General features: G+C 39.6%; 1 protein-coding gene across 1 annotated transcript; it reads right to left on the bottom strand.

Annotated features, from left to right (window-relative positions):
- Nucleotides 1-943: 943 nt before the first annotated feature.
- On the bottom strand, nt 944-18,014 carry LOC139715356 (histidine--tRNA ligase, cytoplasmic-like). The gene is made up of 13 exons (XM_071626933.1): nt 17,901-18,014; nt 14,372-14,458; nt 12,911-13,126; nt 11,508-11,633; nt 10,600-10,707; nt 7,472-7,570; nt 6,832-6,925; nt 5,086-5,213; nt 4,112-4,184; nt 3,294-3,403; nt 2,438-2,620; nt 1,711-1,857; nt 944-1,009 (listed from the first exon to the last, which is right to left on the bottom strand). Exons 1-13 carry the CDS (start codon nt 18,012-18,014, stop codon nt 944-946), a joined length of 1,551 nt encoding a protein of 516 aa, XP_071483034.1.
- Nucleotides 18,015-18,368: the final 354 nt, after the last annotated feature.

The following is an 18,368-nucleotide window of genomic DNA, read 5'->3' as shown; positions in this document are numbered from 1 at the left end:
TATGAAAGAAATTGCTTATGATTTTGAGGTTTTAGACAGCTCTTGATTGAACTGTTGGAATTGAGCTGTATGCAAAGGCAATAAAAGATAAAATCACTGGACAACGTTTTGGCGATTTGCCTAACGGTCCAGCTTTATCGAGGGTTATTACAGTCACTTTAGTTGCTCAACATGAAAGTGACTGACTTAAGTTTTGCAAAACAAAACAGAGCCAAGAGATTTTGACATAGTTGAAGTCATCACCATCTAAGACCTGAAGAGTATGAAAGTCCTTACATGCTCACATCCAGGATCACCGAACAAAGAATTATCACAATGACTCTCATTGGTGGTGTATCAAAAAATCTTGCGGTGAACAATAGTCCAGACCACTGAAGTCACTAGGATAAGATATATCAACCTGACGATTACTTTGCATCCACAATGACTTCAACCACGTGATGCTCCACTGTAACATTCCGATACACAGCCGATTCTTCAAACTCATGACATGATCCCAAGCCCGCAGTTGCTCTTCCAAGGTTGTCGGGGAATGAGAGTTTGGTATGAACCGACGATGCAAACGAAACACAAGACACTTAAGTGTGGAAGAGAACTAAAAAAAAATACAAACAAACAAACACAATAGATGTTGGAAGAGTTAGCGTAACGCCATATGCCTCACAGTGGTCCAGTCTGGTATGAGTCCTTTGAAATATATAGTAGATATGCCACGGTCAACAGAGCTAAGAAAATTATTGGCAGGCCCGCCGTCCTCAAGGGTTACCAGTCTCCTGCAGCACATTTCTCCTTGATGACACGTATAAAATCTGCTCTTGGTATCTGCTCCTGTGGATGGAAGAAGAGCACAAGAGATTGAGGTGAAAGAGGTGAGATGATTCATTGGCTTGGCAGTTTGGCAACTGGGTGAGACGAGAAGCTGGTTCCAGTGGGATCAAGAGGGTTACCAGTCTCCTGCAGCACATTTCTCCTTGATGACACGTATAAAATCTGCTCTTGGTATCTGCTCCTGTGGATGGAAGAAGAGCACAAGAGATTGAGGTGAAAGAGGTGAGATGATTCATTGGCTTGGCAGTTTGGCAACTGGGTGAGACGAGAAGCTGGTTCCAGTGGGATCAAGAGTAGTTCAGCGCTTATTTACTAGTCCTACCCTGATTACAATTACCCAATCTTTCTGGGGATGAGAGAAGAGACAAAAGGATGAGGTAAAACAACTGTGACTTATCATCCAGGCATCTACATAGCTACTCTACTGGATGTGGTTATGACTGATTTTAACAGAAACAAGACGCATTTGCTAAATCTACAAATAAAGTGTGGTTTGGGCATTTATGATTCGTTTCGCTACCTTGAATAACATTATACTGCTTTACATATTTGAATGAGTCGGGGGGGGGGCATTTCATGAAGCATTTTGTCCGACAAAGTTGTCGGACAAATTTGCTCTCAGCTACTCAGATGCAAGGATCTCAGTAGCTTGTAACAGTTTGTCAGAAAAATATCCGACCGAACGTTTCATGAAATGCCCCCCAGATGTGCAATAAGGCCTGCATCTTCACTGTCTACTCGTGGATGAAACACACCTACTGGAATGCCATGCATTGACCAACGGGGGATGACCTATTCTTTTTTACCTTTTTAAAAAAAAAAAGTATTCAGAATGTCATATTTGAGGTTTTTGTCTGTTAGAAGACTTTGAGATGACCTTACCTCCACTCTGGTGGCTGTGTTCCTCAGAGTGACCACACCGTCCTTGAGCTCTTGCTCACCAATGACCGCCAAGAGGGGGATGCCATATCTCTCTGCCTGCTGGTACTGGTCCAGCATCTTGGGGTTCTTCTTGTATGACATTTCAGCCTACAGAGAGATGGAGTAATGTGCAACCAGGAGACCATTAACTCTTTTGCAAGCATCACAAAAACTAGCCCCCCCCCCCCCCCCCCCCCCCCCCCCCTTTGATGAAGGAAGAGTCAATTAACTATTCAATTCAATGCAATTCCATACTTTGGAATACTTAGCTAGTATTCATCAGTTGTAGATTTAGAGTCTTGATAGAGAGAGAGACAGAGAGACAGAGAAAAATTTCACCTTTAAAAAATTCCTTAAAAATTCATCTTTTTCCCCTGATCATTTCATCCCATTCCTAGCACCTTTCCCACCCCAATGGACCACTTTCACCATCTGAACTTAACTCATTTTGACTCAAGATTGATTTTACTCCCACCTGGATCTACACGTATAGCTATTTTGAAGGAGATAGACATGTGACATTGAAGTGTTCACAATTGCTTACTTGAGCTATACCCCTGATAAGCTAACAAAAAACAAACAAACAAAGAAAACAAAGTAGAACAAACGCATCCCCAAACAAACATATGGTAAAGTGGAGGGCACTGCCTCCAGACCACCCCCACACCTCGGTCTCCTCTAATCTCACCTTAATGTCTGCCACCCAGAGATCATTGCACAGCTTCATCCTTTCCACCAGCATGTTGGGCTGGGCGGAGGCCACCAGCACCTGGGTCTCGATGGTACGCACCACAGCCTCTGACTGCTGGGCCTTGGCTTCCATGATGGAGAACACCCTCTCGATACCAATACTGACTCCAACACAGGGGACCTTTGAGAGAGAGAGAGAGAGAGAGAGAGAGAGACCATCAAGTCATATCTCACGTCAAACTTGACTCCAAGCAATGTAGCATTATTTGTGAATGATTACACACCCAGCACATCATCTAAATCAGCTTGTGCACACTTAGCTCCTTGGGTCATATTTCTGCCACTCACACCATGTTTGGATAACTTTAATAGAGTAAAGTAAGATGAGGAAAATGGTAGAGGTTATAGAATTTTTTAAAGTTTCACATTTACATGAAATAGTGATAATGATAGCAAAACACAAATGGGGAGGTGACGATGCTATCATGTCACCTTTTCCACTGACCGGTACACGAATCTTCACTTTATGACTTCCTTTTTTTTCTTTCTTCTTTCAGTAAATATGGAATTCAACAGTCTAAGTTGTATACTCCTCATGAAACTAGTATCGTCTCTTGGCGGCATTGCAATTACTTTAAAGGAGACAAGGATGTAGTTGCTGAATTGTTGACCTAAAAACATCAAAATATATTTGTGTGCAACCTGTTTGAAAGAGTTTTGAGGTGATGACTTCCAACGCCCCTTGTTATTTGAATTAGAAAAAAACAAATATGATATATGTACGAAACTGTAACGAGAGCAACTCGATTTCATTCAGAGAAATTCCAAATATATATATGACATTCATATCATACCTTCTTGTTCTTTGCATCAAACATGCCAACAAGGTTGTCATAGCGACCGCCTCCAGCCACTGAGCCCACTCCTACCTGTTCCCCAGTCTTGGTAGGGAGAGTTTCAGCACCTTTGAGAATAATGAACAAAGTAATAAAATATTTTCCTTGCAGCCATGACCCAAATGTCATTCCAAAATAACTGAAAAATACATAAAACACACAAAATTTGAAAGCTAGCTAAATTCTAATTTGCACAGTTGAATGCTACCCAATAAATGTTTCAATACTACCCACATACATGCTACATACTACTCGCAAACGATATTCCATTAGCACGACAAGACAATGCATGCACTGGAATGCAAACATAGTGTGCAACTAGATTGAGGAATTTGAACTAGTCATTCATTCTCTGTGAAGTATTCTGTAGCAGAAAAAGATGTATATTGCTACAGTTTGGGTCTCATTTATTCCAATTCATCAAGACATGCACAATATCACGAGGTCCCTAGTCAAGAGTCTCCCAACTTCATCAGTTGTGTTCCTATGCAAGACATTCTAAATCCACATTGCCTAGTCCCCTAGAGGGGACTTCAAACTGTTGGTCCTGTGGTTGCTTGAATACAAGCATTTATTGCTTTCTTGGTGGCCACATGAAATACACCACATCAAATGATATGTGATACAGCATATGGACTACAAACAAGACAACACCTGTCAATAACTACTGTAAGTTTGAGGTAGTATCTTAGTGTGTGGTGTATTGGAACTACAATTCTTTATTATCAACCCTTCTCATCTGAGTATTTGGTGATTGTGGCTAGATCTAAATTCACCTTTCAACACTGCCTCATAGATGACACCAGTGTAGTAGTCCAGACCTCTTGCTAGACTCATGTCAAATGACACCTGTTAATGAACATTAAGAACTGACATGAGGAATTGATATTTGATCTTTTCCATTACATTGGATGGGATATAAATTGTCACTAAAAATGACACAAATGCTACAATCAACTATTGATGAAATGCTTTACATAATCATGCATTCCAAGACAATTAATGAAGGAATGCTTCAATGGCAAATAGATCATTGAGAAAATTCTACATTGAATGAAATATATGTTTTATTTTGTTTTATAATTGTAGTATTGTTTTATTCTGTTTTATAACCATTTTATAAATGTAGAAAATAATTGTTCTATAGCTATTTTAAAATTGTACGAAAATACTGTACAACCACTTTCAATCGTAATTTTATATACCTTAAAAATGCTGCATATTTCTTCCCTTGTATTTCACCTTCATGGCATTGCAACATCTGTTAATTCTTCCAGTTTATTTTATCTATTTTGTTTGTTTTTGTTTTTGAATGTGTGTTAGTTTGTGAATGTGCACCTTAGGGATTATCATAACAATGTTTTACTCTGAGAAGATAAATGCACACTGCCTGACAGGTGCTAACTATGATTTCATGGTGGCTAAAATCATCATCAGGGTTCCATTAATTTCATTTTTTTAAATTTGTTTCATCTATTCATTCATATGTCAATGAAAAAGAATATCAACCAAGTGGAGACAGTCAGCTAAGATTAAAACACATACAGTATTGCGCGTGACCTGAGAAGCAAAAAGAAAAGTAGGCACAAGACTCGTAAGGGAACCATCAAAATGTACCACCAATGACTACAGAAGATTCCACGAGCATCATGTCGGACCCCCCTTGTTTTTTTCTTCATTGCAATATCATTCATTATTGGTTGCCAAACAGTCAAATCAAATCAAGATCCAAGCCCTGTCTGAAACCTACCTTATCACTGACACCAAAGATTTCACAGTACTGGAGCAGGAGTTTCATCGCCTCCAGACCCTGCATCGCCGTCTTGCTTTCTTTCAGGGTTGTTTCACTACTCAGTCTGTCGATTAGCTCAACACCACCTGCGAGAAGAAGAAAAAAAATAATCAAAAGTATTCTGAATAGCTCAAATTTAGTTAACAACTACATTTCTATCTTCATTTATGATGCACTAATTCTATAAACACATGAATTTGAATATCGCCGCTGTAATCAAATTAATTACACTTTCTGTGAATCCTAAATGGGTCATCTTTCCAAGAATAAAATAATGAAGGGAGCTGTTAATCGCAAGCTTGTTGTCGAAATTTTCAAAGGTTCTGTTGTGGTAGCATCAAAGTTGTGCCTTATTTAAAGGGATCGTACAGTTTTGGTTGAGACCTAATGTCAGGTTTCTAACATTTTTTGGTGAGATAATGAGAAACCTCTTATGAAATATGAAAGAGCATGTAATTCTATGAGGAATTCAACATTCATTTGATGAAAATTGGTTTTGAAATGGCTGAGATATCCAAACAAGAGCGATTCTAATAAAGTGTGGGACCCACACATTATTACAATCGCTTTGTTTTACTTTGTTTTTGGATGTTTCATTCATTTCACACCCGATTTTCATCAAATAAACTTTGAATTCCTCTTAAAATGGTATGCTCTGTACTATATTATAAGTGTTTTCTCGGTATCTCGCAAAAAGTTAAAAGCCCAATTCTCATCTCCACCAATACTGTATTATCCCTTTAACTTACTTACAAGCGAATACATGAAATATAAGAAATCCATTGAAAGTCAGGCATTTTCAAAGATTTGAAGCTTTCATTTCAGCATCTAGAGCAAGCTGCAAGAGTGAACCGAGCTTTTGTCTTTTTGCATCCTCCTGTCACAGCTGATTATTCTTTGTTTATTACGGGAGAGGAATGGTTGGGAATAAATCACTGGAAACTTAGAATGAGGCTTAAGCACAAATTGCTATGACATAAGAAATTAACACTCCCTGATGCTGCTTTGCTTCTCAGAAGTGATTTTTTCTGCAGTCCCTCCATTTGAACAACACAAGGTACCCAGCACCTTTATTCCACATATATCATGCATGTCAAACAATGTATCAAATTATATTCAGAGAGACAAGCACAGGATTAACTGTTGCAACTGAAGTGCAATCATATTTCTCTCTCCCCCCCCCCCCCCCCCTCCAGGTGACAATAATGCTTAGTTTTTCTCAGGCGGCCATGGAAAATTTGGCTTGTGAGTGTGTTCCCCATCAACTGCCTTCACTTCCCTATCATTAACACTGTCAACCCAGCTTTGATTAAGGGTTGAAGAGAGTAACTTGATTCAGATTCAGAACAGTTGCACTTCAAGATGCCTTTAATATGAATGACTTTCCAAGGCTTATACTGTAAAAGCTGTAATTTTCGTGAGGATTTAATTTTTGCGAATTTTGCCAATTGCTGTTGGGCCGCACGCAAAATAGCACCATGCAAAAATATCACCGCGTAATCCTGATCACATAAAATTTGCAGAGTGAACAGACAGGCATTTGTGCACTACGAAAGCCTCGGTGTCAAATCATGAAATTAACATCTTCCAAGAAATGTCTGTGACCTCCTCCTTGGCAAAAATGTCTCTGCGAGAAAACAACGGCTTATGTATACAGTAGTATGCATGGAATGATCTTTGAAACACTCTACATGATGAACTCACCACTTTGCTGGACAAAGACTCCAATCTTGTCGGCAGCCAAGGGGTCAATGCCCTTCTCGTCCACCATCTCTGCTCGCACATCTTCCCAGAAAGTCTGTATGTTCAGTTGAAGAAAAAGATATTCACACAAGTATTGAAATTGACAAAACTTTTCCAGACATAGAGAGAGAGAGAAGTAAATGGCCATTTGACAGACTTCCTCCTCACCCCTGGCTTCTCATTGTCTCTTGGCTTCAACAGAGGGTCCCATCTCAAACAAAGGCTTGCAATCACAGAAAAGTGCAGCAAACTGCAGTTATAACATCACTGACTGACGAGTGTTATGAAACAGAACCATGATTATTTTGGATTGTTCCCAATGAACTGCTGATACTCAGATAGCCCAGCAGCTATGTATCATAGCAGTGCCATTAAGCGTGATCAATTTCTTTCCACGTAAACAATGTAGATGATGAGTTGCATTCTTAAGGCTAGCATACTGTGGGATCTGATCAACACAAGGGATGGTGCAGAGAATGTGTTGCCTTTCACTTACTCGTTGCAGTCGCTTATCAAAATCAAACAGTGGCAACAAAGATGTTATAACTTCCTTCACATAATGCAGTCAGATGAACTATGCCGTTAATTCAGACCAACTTACCTTGTCTAACTTGTCGACAGATGAGCATGCTGTTCTAAATTTGTCCTCCGGGACCCCGCAGACCTCGAACATTCCGTCAAGGATCTGCCGATGGTTAACCTGATGGAAAACAATGCAGCAGAGATGACAAAAGAAAATGTTTAATTTGAGGCACATGTATTAGAAAAAAAAAATCTAAACAAACAAACAAGACTAAGGGTTGCTCAAGGAATTCAACAAAGATCATGGATTTGGTTTCTCAATTACTGTGAGCAACTTCAGAAAATTCTCTGTATGCAACATCCTTTATACATACAGGCACAATTCTAATCACTCTAGTAGAGACTAGAAATGTCGCTATGGCGACTGGTATGCCTCCGCCATAATGCATGATTCTCCTAATAGGTCTATAGTACATGTGGACAATGTGTGATTACATTTTCACAAAATTGGCAAAATATTAAAATGACATGTTTGTCACAAATGTATCGAATGTTCACCTTCCTTGACCTATGTTTAATTGAATGAATAGGAGAGCATGTATTTGGGGATTTAAAAACTTTAACTTCGACTTTGACCCTTCCTTCCTTAAGTTTATACACTTGAGTAATTGTCAAGGTATAAATTGTATGGAGAAAAAGTGCAATTTCTGTATTGAACAGTAAATTGTTATCATTTTCATCTGGCCTTTGATTCATAAGAGAATCAATGTCAGGCAGAACATACATAAATATGTACTAAGTTTAAAGATAACTTGAGCCACTTCCCAGATACAGTATGGAGAAAGAAGTAAGTTCAGCACTTTCACTTGATCTTTGACCTTTGACCTTCTTGGCAAATAAAAAAAGAAAATCCCAGAGAATCTCTAGTGGGTTATACATGCATACATCAAGTTTTTAAAAAAATAATCCTGCTGGCATTGCATAAATATAAGGAAAATAGTAAAATTTTGAAGTATTGTCCTTGACCTTTGACCCCTGACCTTTGACCACATGAACCCCAAATTCCCTAGATAACCACTGCCAGTCAGTACATGTATAAATACTTAGTTCCATAAAGATACCTTGAACAATTTCCAAGATACAGAGAAAAAAGTGCAATTTTAACATTTTACTTGACCTTTTGACCTTTGACCTTTTGACCTCATGACCCCAAACGTTCACCAGAGAATCTCAATTGGGTAATACATGTATACATTAAGTTTCAAGAAAATATCTTCAGGCATTGCATAGATGTGGGGGAAAAAGTGAAATTTTAAGCATTTGACCTTGACCTTTTGACCTTTGACCTTGAGCATGTGCACCCAAAAGTTGATAGGCACAACTTCACCTCCTAATACACATACATGCCAAGTTTCATTAGGATACCTCAAAAGGTTTTGATAGTTACCCTGTCCACAAAATTCATTACGGACGGACGGAAGGACGGACGGACGGACGGAAGGACGGACGGACGGACAACCCGAAAACATAATGCCTCCGGCACCACTTCGTGGCGGAGGCATAAAAATATTCACATGAAGTCTTCTGGTAAATTATGACATTTCAGACTTTGACAAGCTTTTTCCTAACTAGACTAAAAAAAAACAAGAGACCCGCGGGTCTAGCGCTCACCTGAGTATCGCAAGTTCACCTTTCACGCAGTCACTAATCTAAATTATTCACAGCTCTACCAAAATTTGACGAGGCATTCTCAAGTGGAAGATGAAAATGTACAATAAGGGCCCAATTTTTTCAAGATTCCTTAATTTGGGGGAATTGGGGCCCCCTGGGGCCCTCTGGGTGGGGCATGGTGCCCAGTTTGATAAATTGAGATCCTGACCACCTAGGGATGCTACCTGCCAAGTTTGACAAAAATCCATCATGAGGTTTTCAGGAAGAAGATGAAAATGTACAATTCAGGCCTCCATTCGGACCCTTCCAACCACCCCCCCCCCCCCCCCCCACCCCCAAGAGGGGCACCCCTGGATCTCCTATGAACAAACTTGAAACTACAGTCATTACTGTACTCACTCATAGTATTATCTCAGCTCTATAACTTCTGATTCTAGAGAAGATTTTTAAAGATTCCTTCATTTGGGGGGTTCGGGCCCCCTGGGGGCCCCCTGGGCGGGGCATGGTGCCCATTTTAACAAATTGAGATCCTAACCCCCTAGGGATGCTACCTGCCAAGTTTGGTGAAAATGGGTCATAGGGTTCTCAAGAAGAAGATAAAAATGTACAATTTAGGCCCCATTAGGACCCCTCCTCACCCCCACCCCCCCCCCCCCCCCCCCTGGGTCCAAAGGGGGGCACCCCTGATTCTGCCATGAACAAACTTGAAACTACAGTCATCAATGTGCTAACTCATAGTATTAACCTAGCTCTATCACTTCTGGTTCTAGAGAAGAAGATTTTTGCGGATTCCTTAATTTTGGGGGGTTTGGGCCCCCTGGGGGCCCCCTGGGTGGGTCATGGTGCCCATTTTAACAAATGGAGTTCCTAACCCCCTAGGGATGCTACCTGCCAAGTTTGGTGAAAATGGGTCATGGAGTTCTCAAGAAGAAGATGAAAATGTACAATTTAGGCCCCATTAGAACCCTTCCCCACCCCCCTCCCCTGGGTCCCAAGGGGGGCACCCCTGATTCTGCCATGAACAAACTTGAAACTACAGTCATCAATGTACTAACTCATATTATTAACTTAGCTCTATCACTTCTGGTTCTAGAGAAGAAGATTTTTACAGATTCCTTAATTTTGGGGGGGTTTGGGCCCCCCTGGGGGCCCCCTGGGTGGGGCATGGTGCCCATTTTAACAAATTGAGTTCCTAACCCCCTAGGGATGCTACCTGCCAAGTTTGATGAAAATCGGTCTTGGGGTTTTCAAGAAGAAGATGAAAATGTAAAAAGTTTACGCACGACGCACGACGGACGACGGACGACGGACGACGGACGACGGACGACGGACGACGCACGACGCACGACGCACGACGCACGACGGACGCCGGACGAAGGGCGATCGCAATAGCTCACTTGAGCCTTTGGCTCAGGTGAGCTAAAAATACAAAGCATGTTAGAATTTAGTCAGGAAAATGTACAAGGGCTTCTGATTTTATGATCACAAAACTATACCTTGATAGGAAACTAATATCTCAATTAATATTGTACTTACCTTAATGACAAAGTCACCAAGTTCAAGGTTTGTAAGAATTTCATGGACAATCTTGATACATTCTGCATCAGGGATCATTGGGTCATATTGACCTGCAATGTCAAAATCCTGCAAGGGTTGAAATAAAAGAGAAAATATACAAAGGCTGCTGTCAGAGCAACATACACAAAAGGTCCCACACTTGTCATTTGCTTGAACTTGAAATTTCCATTCCATGAAATCCAACACAGAGACTTTATCTCTTTTGCAGCACATCAAGTCATGAAAAATTGTTACCTTTGTGTCGGTAAGTTAAATATGTCAGATAAGCATCACAGTGGATTATCACTGAAATGTTTCACCCTATATTTCACAACCTTTTTCTTAGGAAAAAGCTAGATCCACCCCTGAACAACACTGACAACAACATTGATCATGATGATGTCAATCAGGATGATTATAACAATCAAATGTGCTTCATACTATGCTTCTAAGGCCTGGATGGCAGTACAGTACTAGGAAAGCCACTGTAGATGGCAGGCTAAACATAACATAATAACAAGGTACTTGGAAATAACAAAGCAGGAAGGAAAGATACACACTTAATATGTGTGATACTTCATACATAAACTACCATGTAGTAAGGTTGTGATACATCTACTATTTGTTAATACATTACCTACATTGTGACTGAGTCATTTGTCATCACAAAATCAATTCGCCAAGTATGCAATCTCCTCATGTGCAGAAAATGGCAATGTTTTCACTCAGAAATCTGGTGTGTTTAGATGGCAAGGTCAAGTCACTCTGCCTTGCAACAAGAGGGGCTTTAAATCCTTGAAATACTGAGAATCAATACATGCTCTCCACCAGGTATCAATTTTTATCCAATGCCAACGATGCAGGAAATGATTAACGGCATTACTTACACATTGGTAGAACTCCCTATACCGTCCCCTGGTCATCGCTGGGTTGTCTCTCCTGTACACTTTGGCTATGTGGTAGCGCTTGATCTTGGCAATCTTGTTCATGGCTACATAACGTGCAAAGGGGACCTGAGTTTCCACAGGAAGTAAAACAATAAGACTGTAGTAGTAAAAAAATATATATACTTATTTCCAACAAAACATCTTTCAAGTAGCATACATAAACATGATTCAATATCAGTGATATACACCGATATTCATTCCACTACCGCATCAAACCATTTCAAACTTCCATCAATGTTAATAGTGTCTCATCGACAAGCACTTTTTTTTTCACAATTAGGCTGATTATCAGAGGAGATGAGTCAATGTGTAATGATGGCATGATACAACATTTCTATGAGAAAATTTCATTAAACTTTGTGACAGTATGGCCAAAATATAAGGAAAGTAGTGATATTTTGAGGAGTTGATCTTGACCTTTGACCCCCTGACCTTTGACCCATGACCCCCAACTTCCCTAGATAATCACTGCCCATCGGTACATGCATATATACTCAGTTCCATGAAGATAACTTGAACCATTTGCGAGATATGGAGAAAAACATGAAATTTCAACCTTTTTTCACAAAATAACCTGTGACCTTTGACCTTTGACCCTGTGACCCTAAAATCCAAACAAAGTATCATCCCCCCAGGATATACCCTCATACCAAGTTTGATGCAAAATCAACTCACGACAAAAACAAAACGGGACGGACGTACAGACGGACGTACAGACGGACGTACAGACGGACGTACAGACGGACGTACGGAAGTACGGACGTACAGACGTACGGACAGACGGACGGACGACCCGAAAACATAATGCCTCCGGCCACTTCGTTGGCGGAGGCATAAAAACATCTGCACCTTATACACACAAGGAAATATCTTAGGGACACCCACTGCAGACTTTAAGACATCACAAGATTAATCATACATAATGATTAATCATAATTAGACACATTTTTCCATCACATACGCAGTTTCCTCCTGATAAATTAACATGATTAATTCATAGAGGGGCATGAAAACTAATCTCTCTCTCATTTTTTCATGGTGAGATTTATGATGAAATATTTGCTTGTGGGTCCACAAAATTGGTCATGCTCTCCCCTCCCCCCACCCAAAATATACACATAGAAAAAAATGAAGAGCATTCAACTGAATAATCCTATCACCGTATAGGGACATTACGATGGGAAATCACCAAAAAGAAGCATTGCAAGGACTTTTGTTTTTGCTCTATAACCTTGATGTGAAGTTTTCTTTCTTCAAGATGTTTGCCGTGCCGTGTATGGTTTTGATTTTACTGACTTCAAATTTATGAAGTAAATCAAATATATATAAAGAGAGTCACTCACTGTAAGATCATATCTGAGTGACAGCAACTCTCCGCCCTGGTCCTTGAGGTCGTAGATGAGCTTGGAGTCCTCTCCGTACTTTCCCGTCAACGTCTCTTTCAGCTCGAAGACGGGTGTGTCGATCGTCTCGGCCCCGTGGCGCTTGAAGCAGTCAATGATGACTTTGAAGACGCCTTCCCTAATGGCCATCTGCTTTGGGGTGTAGTCTCTAGTACCCTGAACATTGGAAATTACAAATCATTGGCATCAACACCTCTCTCCAAAGGAAACAATCATGACTATTTCTGAAATAATAGAAAGACGAATACATATTACCATCAGGTTTGACTTACTTTATTGAATGATTCAAAACATCTGGCTGTTGACTGCTTCACTAAAATAATTTCATGCACCTTGAAACAGCTCTTTCCCCTAGAAAAATTTACCTTGACATATTCCATTTTAAAGCAATACTTACTATACTCTTAAACATTACTCCTCTGAGTGGCACATATCAGTTACATTGTCTTTACAAAACTTTCCTTGACTATAGGTTGTATATTGAATCAAGACAATTGTATGTAACACAAAAAGCAGAAATTTTTGTACGCATGAAACTTTCACGAATGTCACGAGGAGCCAAATTGGCAAAAATAAAATGCACGCAAAAGTTTTTGTCTACACAGTATATTGAATGCCAGTGGCAACTGGCAAAAGTTTGATGCCGCGAATGTCTCTGGTTTTAAAGTGTGATGTTTCCACTGAAAACTAATAGGAATGATAAAGTCTTTCAAAGCAAGATGCAATCCAGTATACTTTTCAAATCTAATGAGGATATCATTTGTCTCAAGTCATTCACTGTGGATGTAGTGACATAGATCAGATCTTACAGAACTTGTCTAGGACACCAGTGTCCTGCCATTTGGGTGATCCCTCTGTACCCACCACAATATCAGTTAGACAGAACCCCTCAAGTGTCACAAAGCCACCATTCCACATGAACCCATCTGACAATTCAAGGATTAGATGATTATGTAATCTACATCAATCCTGACTTGATTTTTTAACACCTGGGCCCAACAGCAACTAGGGCATGTCAGCAGATGACCACAATAGTAAATACTGTAAATACATAATACAGAGCTAAACACAATTTTTTTTCCCTCTGGTAGCCCATTCAGGCCACTAAAATCTTTGAATTTGAAATTTGGTGGTTTGAAAATGAAAAGTAGCGTTCTGAAATAAGAGGGGAAAAAATAGTTTTGAATGTTAACAGCCCGACAAGGCCACCAAAAGATAACCTTTTTGGAAGTTTGGTGGCGCGACACAAACTTTTGGTAGCCCCGGCCACCGCTAATGTCGAGCACTGCAAAATGAGCTAAACACAGGTGATGTAAAAAAACAGAACAGAAAAACAAGAAGAAAAAAAACAAACCAACGTAATCATATCATAAAAATTGTGATGGGGCAACAAATGATTACCTTTGCGGTCTTGAGCACATATTTCTGGGTGGGGCCATCTCCAAGCTGGGCCTTTAGGGCAAGGAGCTTACCCACCTCCTCTTTGATCTGAAAAAAAAAAATCAAATCAAATCAAACAAACATGTGTTATTGCCAATATATCCTTGCTTTACAGCTTTAATGTCAAAGTACAGTACAGGGGATGATATTTTTATCTTCACAGACAAACTGTGCCTGGTTTTAACAACATTTTTCAGTTTCTAAATGAATCACTCTTGTCATGGACAAATGTCGTGGATTAGGGTTCCTGATTCAACATGAACCTAAATCTCAGGCCATCCCATGGGGTCATTACTGTCGTACACCGTACAAATATGTATATGTATATTCAAATGATTTTTATTATTGAATAAATGCCTGAATTGTATTGAATTAAATCTCCACTGAACAGAGAAAAATCAAAGGCAATGACATTATCTTAAATCTTATTTGCACTAATAATTGTGACTAATAACCCATTTTGTAAAAACATATGCCAATCTCTGTGTAAATTCCATACAGAATATTTCCCATTGTCTGACTTTCATCGAGCTTTCCTAACTTGGATTATGTGAATTGGACTAATCCTTTTTTCTCTTTAAGTAAACTTGATCATGGAATGGGGTTTCCCTTTAACTGTTTTATCGGTCCATACTTGCACTTTGCTCCTTCTTTCCAATACTTAAGATATTAAGCGCAATACACGTACCAATTGTTTAATCCTCTACACTCAACTGTTATATCATCACTGCCAAAACAGACACCCCCCCAAAAAAAAAACTCACAAGGCCAATCACCTCTACAGTTAAACAAAAGGAAATCACCTGAACAGATAAAGCATCCAGGAAGGTAATATTGTTGACAGATGACAGAACTACAGTGTATCAAGGTGATCTTGCTGCAGTGCATTCAGAGGATGACATGAACATAGTGCATACATGCACATCCTTATACACTGTGTAATATACACAACCATACATTAAATACATTTATACACTCATTCCAACACAAAAACACTCAAATGTTAATGATACGCTTATTGTCATACATATCTTCTACACACAAACACAGACACCCATTTCACACACACACATGCACCCCTCAAGGTCAATGGTACCAGTATAGTATTGATCATAACACTTGCATGCACCTTCACTAGACATTGTCCCCATCCTATGTAATATGATACTGGGCCAACCTCTCTCCTTCAAAGTGACGTCAAAAAGAAAATCTATCCCAAAAGATAGGTACACTGTAAATGAATAGTAAATCTGCATTCGATGACGTATTCCATTACTAGCCTCTTCCTAATGGGTATTCATATTCCATGTGACAGCTCACTTTTTCATGATGCGTACCTTTCACAAATTGTGATACCTACTCTTCTGATGTCATACCTAGTAATAGCAACACAATTAGACTTTAGATTTTATCAACACTTTCCATACTCTGTTTTCTTTTGTCTTAATCTTCTCTTTCTTAATGGGAAAAAGTTGGAGAAGTTACATCAGAGATACAAGTAGCACAGTGTACCTGGTCATTTGATGAATCAGACCACAATCCCATTGCGGTTGACAAGCCACGCCATGTCAGGGGAAGCGTGCGACGGTAAAAACAGCACAATTTGGTCCACGTCAGGGCCATTATTCAACAATTATCATAATATCGTTTGTTGTTGGTTCAGAGGGTTTGTGGGGGTTTTTAACAGCACAGAATGGCCCCAGATGAATCAACAACACAGTTTCCAAAACCAGGTATCAGCATTCAAGTATCCAGGCGTCACGTTGGGGTCACATTTAGACGAGCACAGAATCCACATCCGTTTGAGTGGAGGGAGGTGAGACAGTTCCCGATTTTTTTTTTCACCAGGTCAGGCCAGGAAAGATAACAGGGTAGTTTTCAGTTGCAGCGGCAGATCCGTGGTTACCAGGTCGCAGAGTATCCGTTTACCAAGGTCAGTTCCACAGAAGGCAGGTTTGAGCGAGGCAGCGGAAGAGCGCCAGAGGAAAGAGGGAGAACAATTGGAGAGTAATTCCTTGAGAGCTCAGAGTTAACATGGCATGAAATACACAATATTCAGAGAGACAGACTGCTTTGATAGAATATTCCTACTTGATTTTAAGACAATATTCGTGATAAATGTGAGCGATGCAATACTCTCCATTAAAGTCAATTTCTTTCCATTTTGCACACATTAAAATTTCACAACTACAATGTGAGTCAGCATTCTTTTTAGAATAATGAATACCTCATATGTCCTTAAATGCCAGAATTTTTTCTTTCAAATATATCTTGACGTTGTTAAGTCTAAGTGACTACTGGCTTTCAACCACTAGAAATGGCCATTTATCAAAGAAATAATCACGGCGCTCTGCAAGTTAAAGTACCAGGTTATGTATCCCCTTTATAGCAGAACTGTGCTACTGGTTAAGGCATTATTTGCCTTGGCCTACTTCACTTAATGAGCTTTTCATATGACCTACAGAATCCAGTGATTGCAAGACTTGCTGCAAGCAGAAGTAAAGTAAAACACAGAAAAGGGAAAAATTGTTCCAGAAAACAATTAAACAATGTAATGACTTGGACTATTTTCTTGAAACAAAATACTTAATCAATAAATAATAAAGAACTTTTCACTTTACATTTCAAGTCAGTTTTATACCAGATCGAACTGCGATCATCATGATCAAGAATGAACATGAGTCTCCTGTGTAACTTGCAGAAATAAACATATGACAGAAGTGGTAACAGTAGAATCAGTATAAATATGCCGAATATATATTTCATGTAGATAGAAGAGTGCTAGGAAACAAGTAAAAGAACAAAAGACCTCAGAGGGAAGAAGATGTATCTCATGGACACCCCCCCCCCTCCCCCATTGAATGTAGTGTTGAAATAAAAGTGACAGATCAGTAGAAGCATATTTGAAATGTACCACAAAAGCCATTACAACTGGAATGTTAGTAAATCATTATCTATTGCTTTTTGCCAGAATACCTCTTGAGCTCTCTTGGTCATGACGCTAACTGGTGCTGGCACTGGAAAATTCTTTCAGTGTTATCAATCTAAACCATGATAAATATATATTTTCATTATTTTTTTTTCTATTTATTGTATCATTGATGTCAATGGCCAGAGATTCACTGTGAAATTCTATTCTTCCTCATCCTCGCCAACATACAGACAGACTCAACTCGCATAAGATTTAATGAAAAAATCACAACTTAAAATCTTCCAGTACCACTACGTATAAAGATGATACATGTACTTCACACAAGCAATATTTGGGTCATCTGACAAATGAAACTTGAATAAATACCCATACAGTAGAACATTATGTCACAGAACTTTGTGATATTCAAATTGTTGTTGTTGTCTTTTAACTCATTGCTTCTTGCCCTACATCCCTCACACTTTCACTGAACTCTAGCTTGGACAGCATTGATTCTATCTATTAAAAGCACAGTCTATGCAAGCATAAGATTAAGTCCCCTTCCTCCGAATCCCTTACCCGCTGTCTGTAATCAAGCGGTTTGTTCAATTTGAGCTCCTTAATCTCACAGCCGATGATCACAATACTGCGGTACATATTGTACTGGCGCCTCAGAGCATCTTCCGAACTCATTGTGGCACAGTTCACAGAAATTCTATTCCCGTGAGAGGTACGTGAACGTATTCATCAATATTTTGTGTCCTCCCTAGTAGTACGAAAATGTCACAAATCATGGCATGCTCTTCATTTTCGTGGATTCTTGCAGGTGACGTTCAGCCAGAGTGACATTTGGTCTGCTAGTATGAGGGATGGACTTAAAAATAACATTCCAATAGCTGAAGCTCAACCAGTTAACTGTTTTCACAGCAAAGTAGAGACAAATCAGCTGCTGAATAAGCTTGAATCATGTCTCTCACAGAACATGTTCTGGTCATCTACAAAAATGAGGCATAAGGAGACGTCCATGTTTCTCAGGCTCTGCGGTTC

This window comes from Diadema antillarum, unplaced genomic scaffold (genome assembly GCF_040938485.1).
Source record: "Diadema antillarum isolate AM-2024a unplaced genomic scaffold, OU_Dant_1.0 scf00000047, whole genome shotgun sequence".
Lineage (NCBI taxonomy): Eukaryota > Metazoa > Echinodermata > Echinoidea > Diadematoida > Diadematidae > Diadema > Diadema antillarum.
Note: the sequence above shows the minus strand (reverse complement) of the source record. Positions and strands in the feature narration are given on the sequence as shown.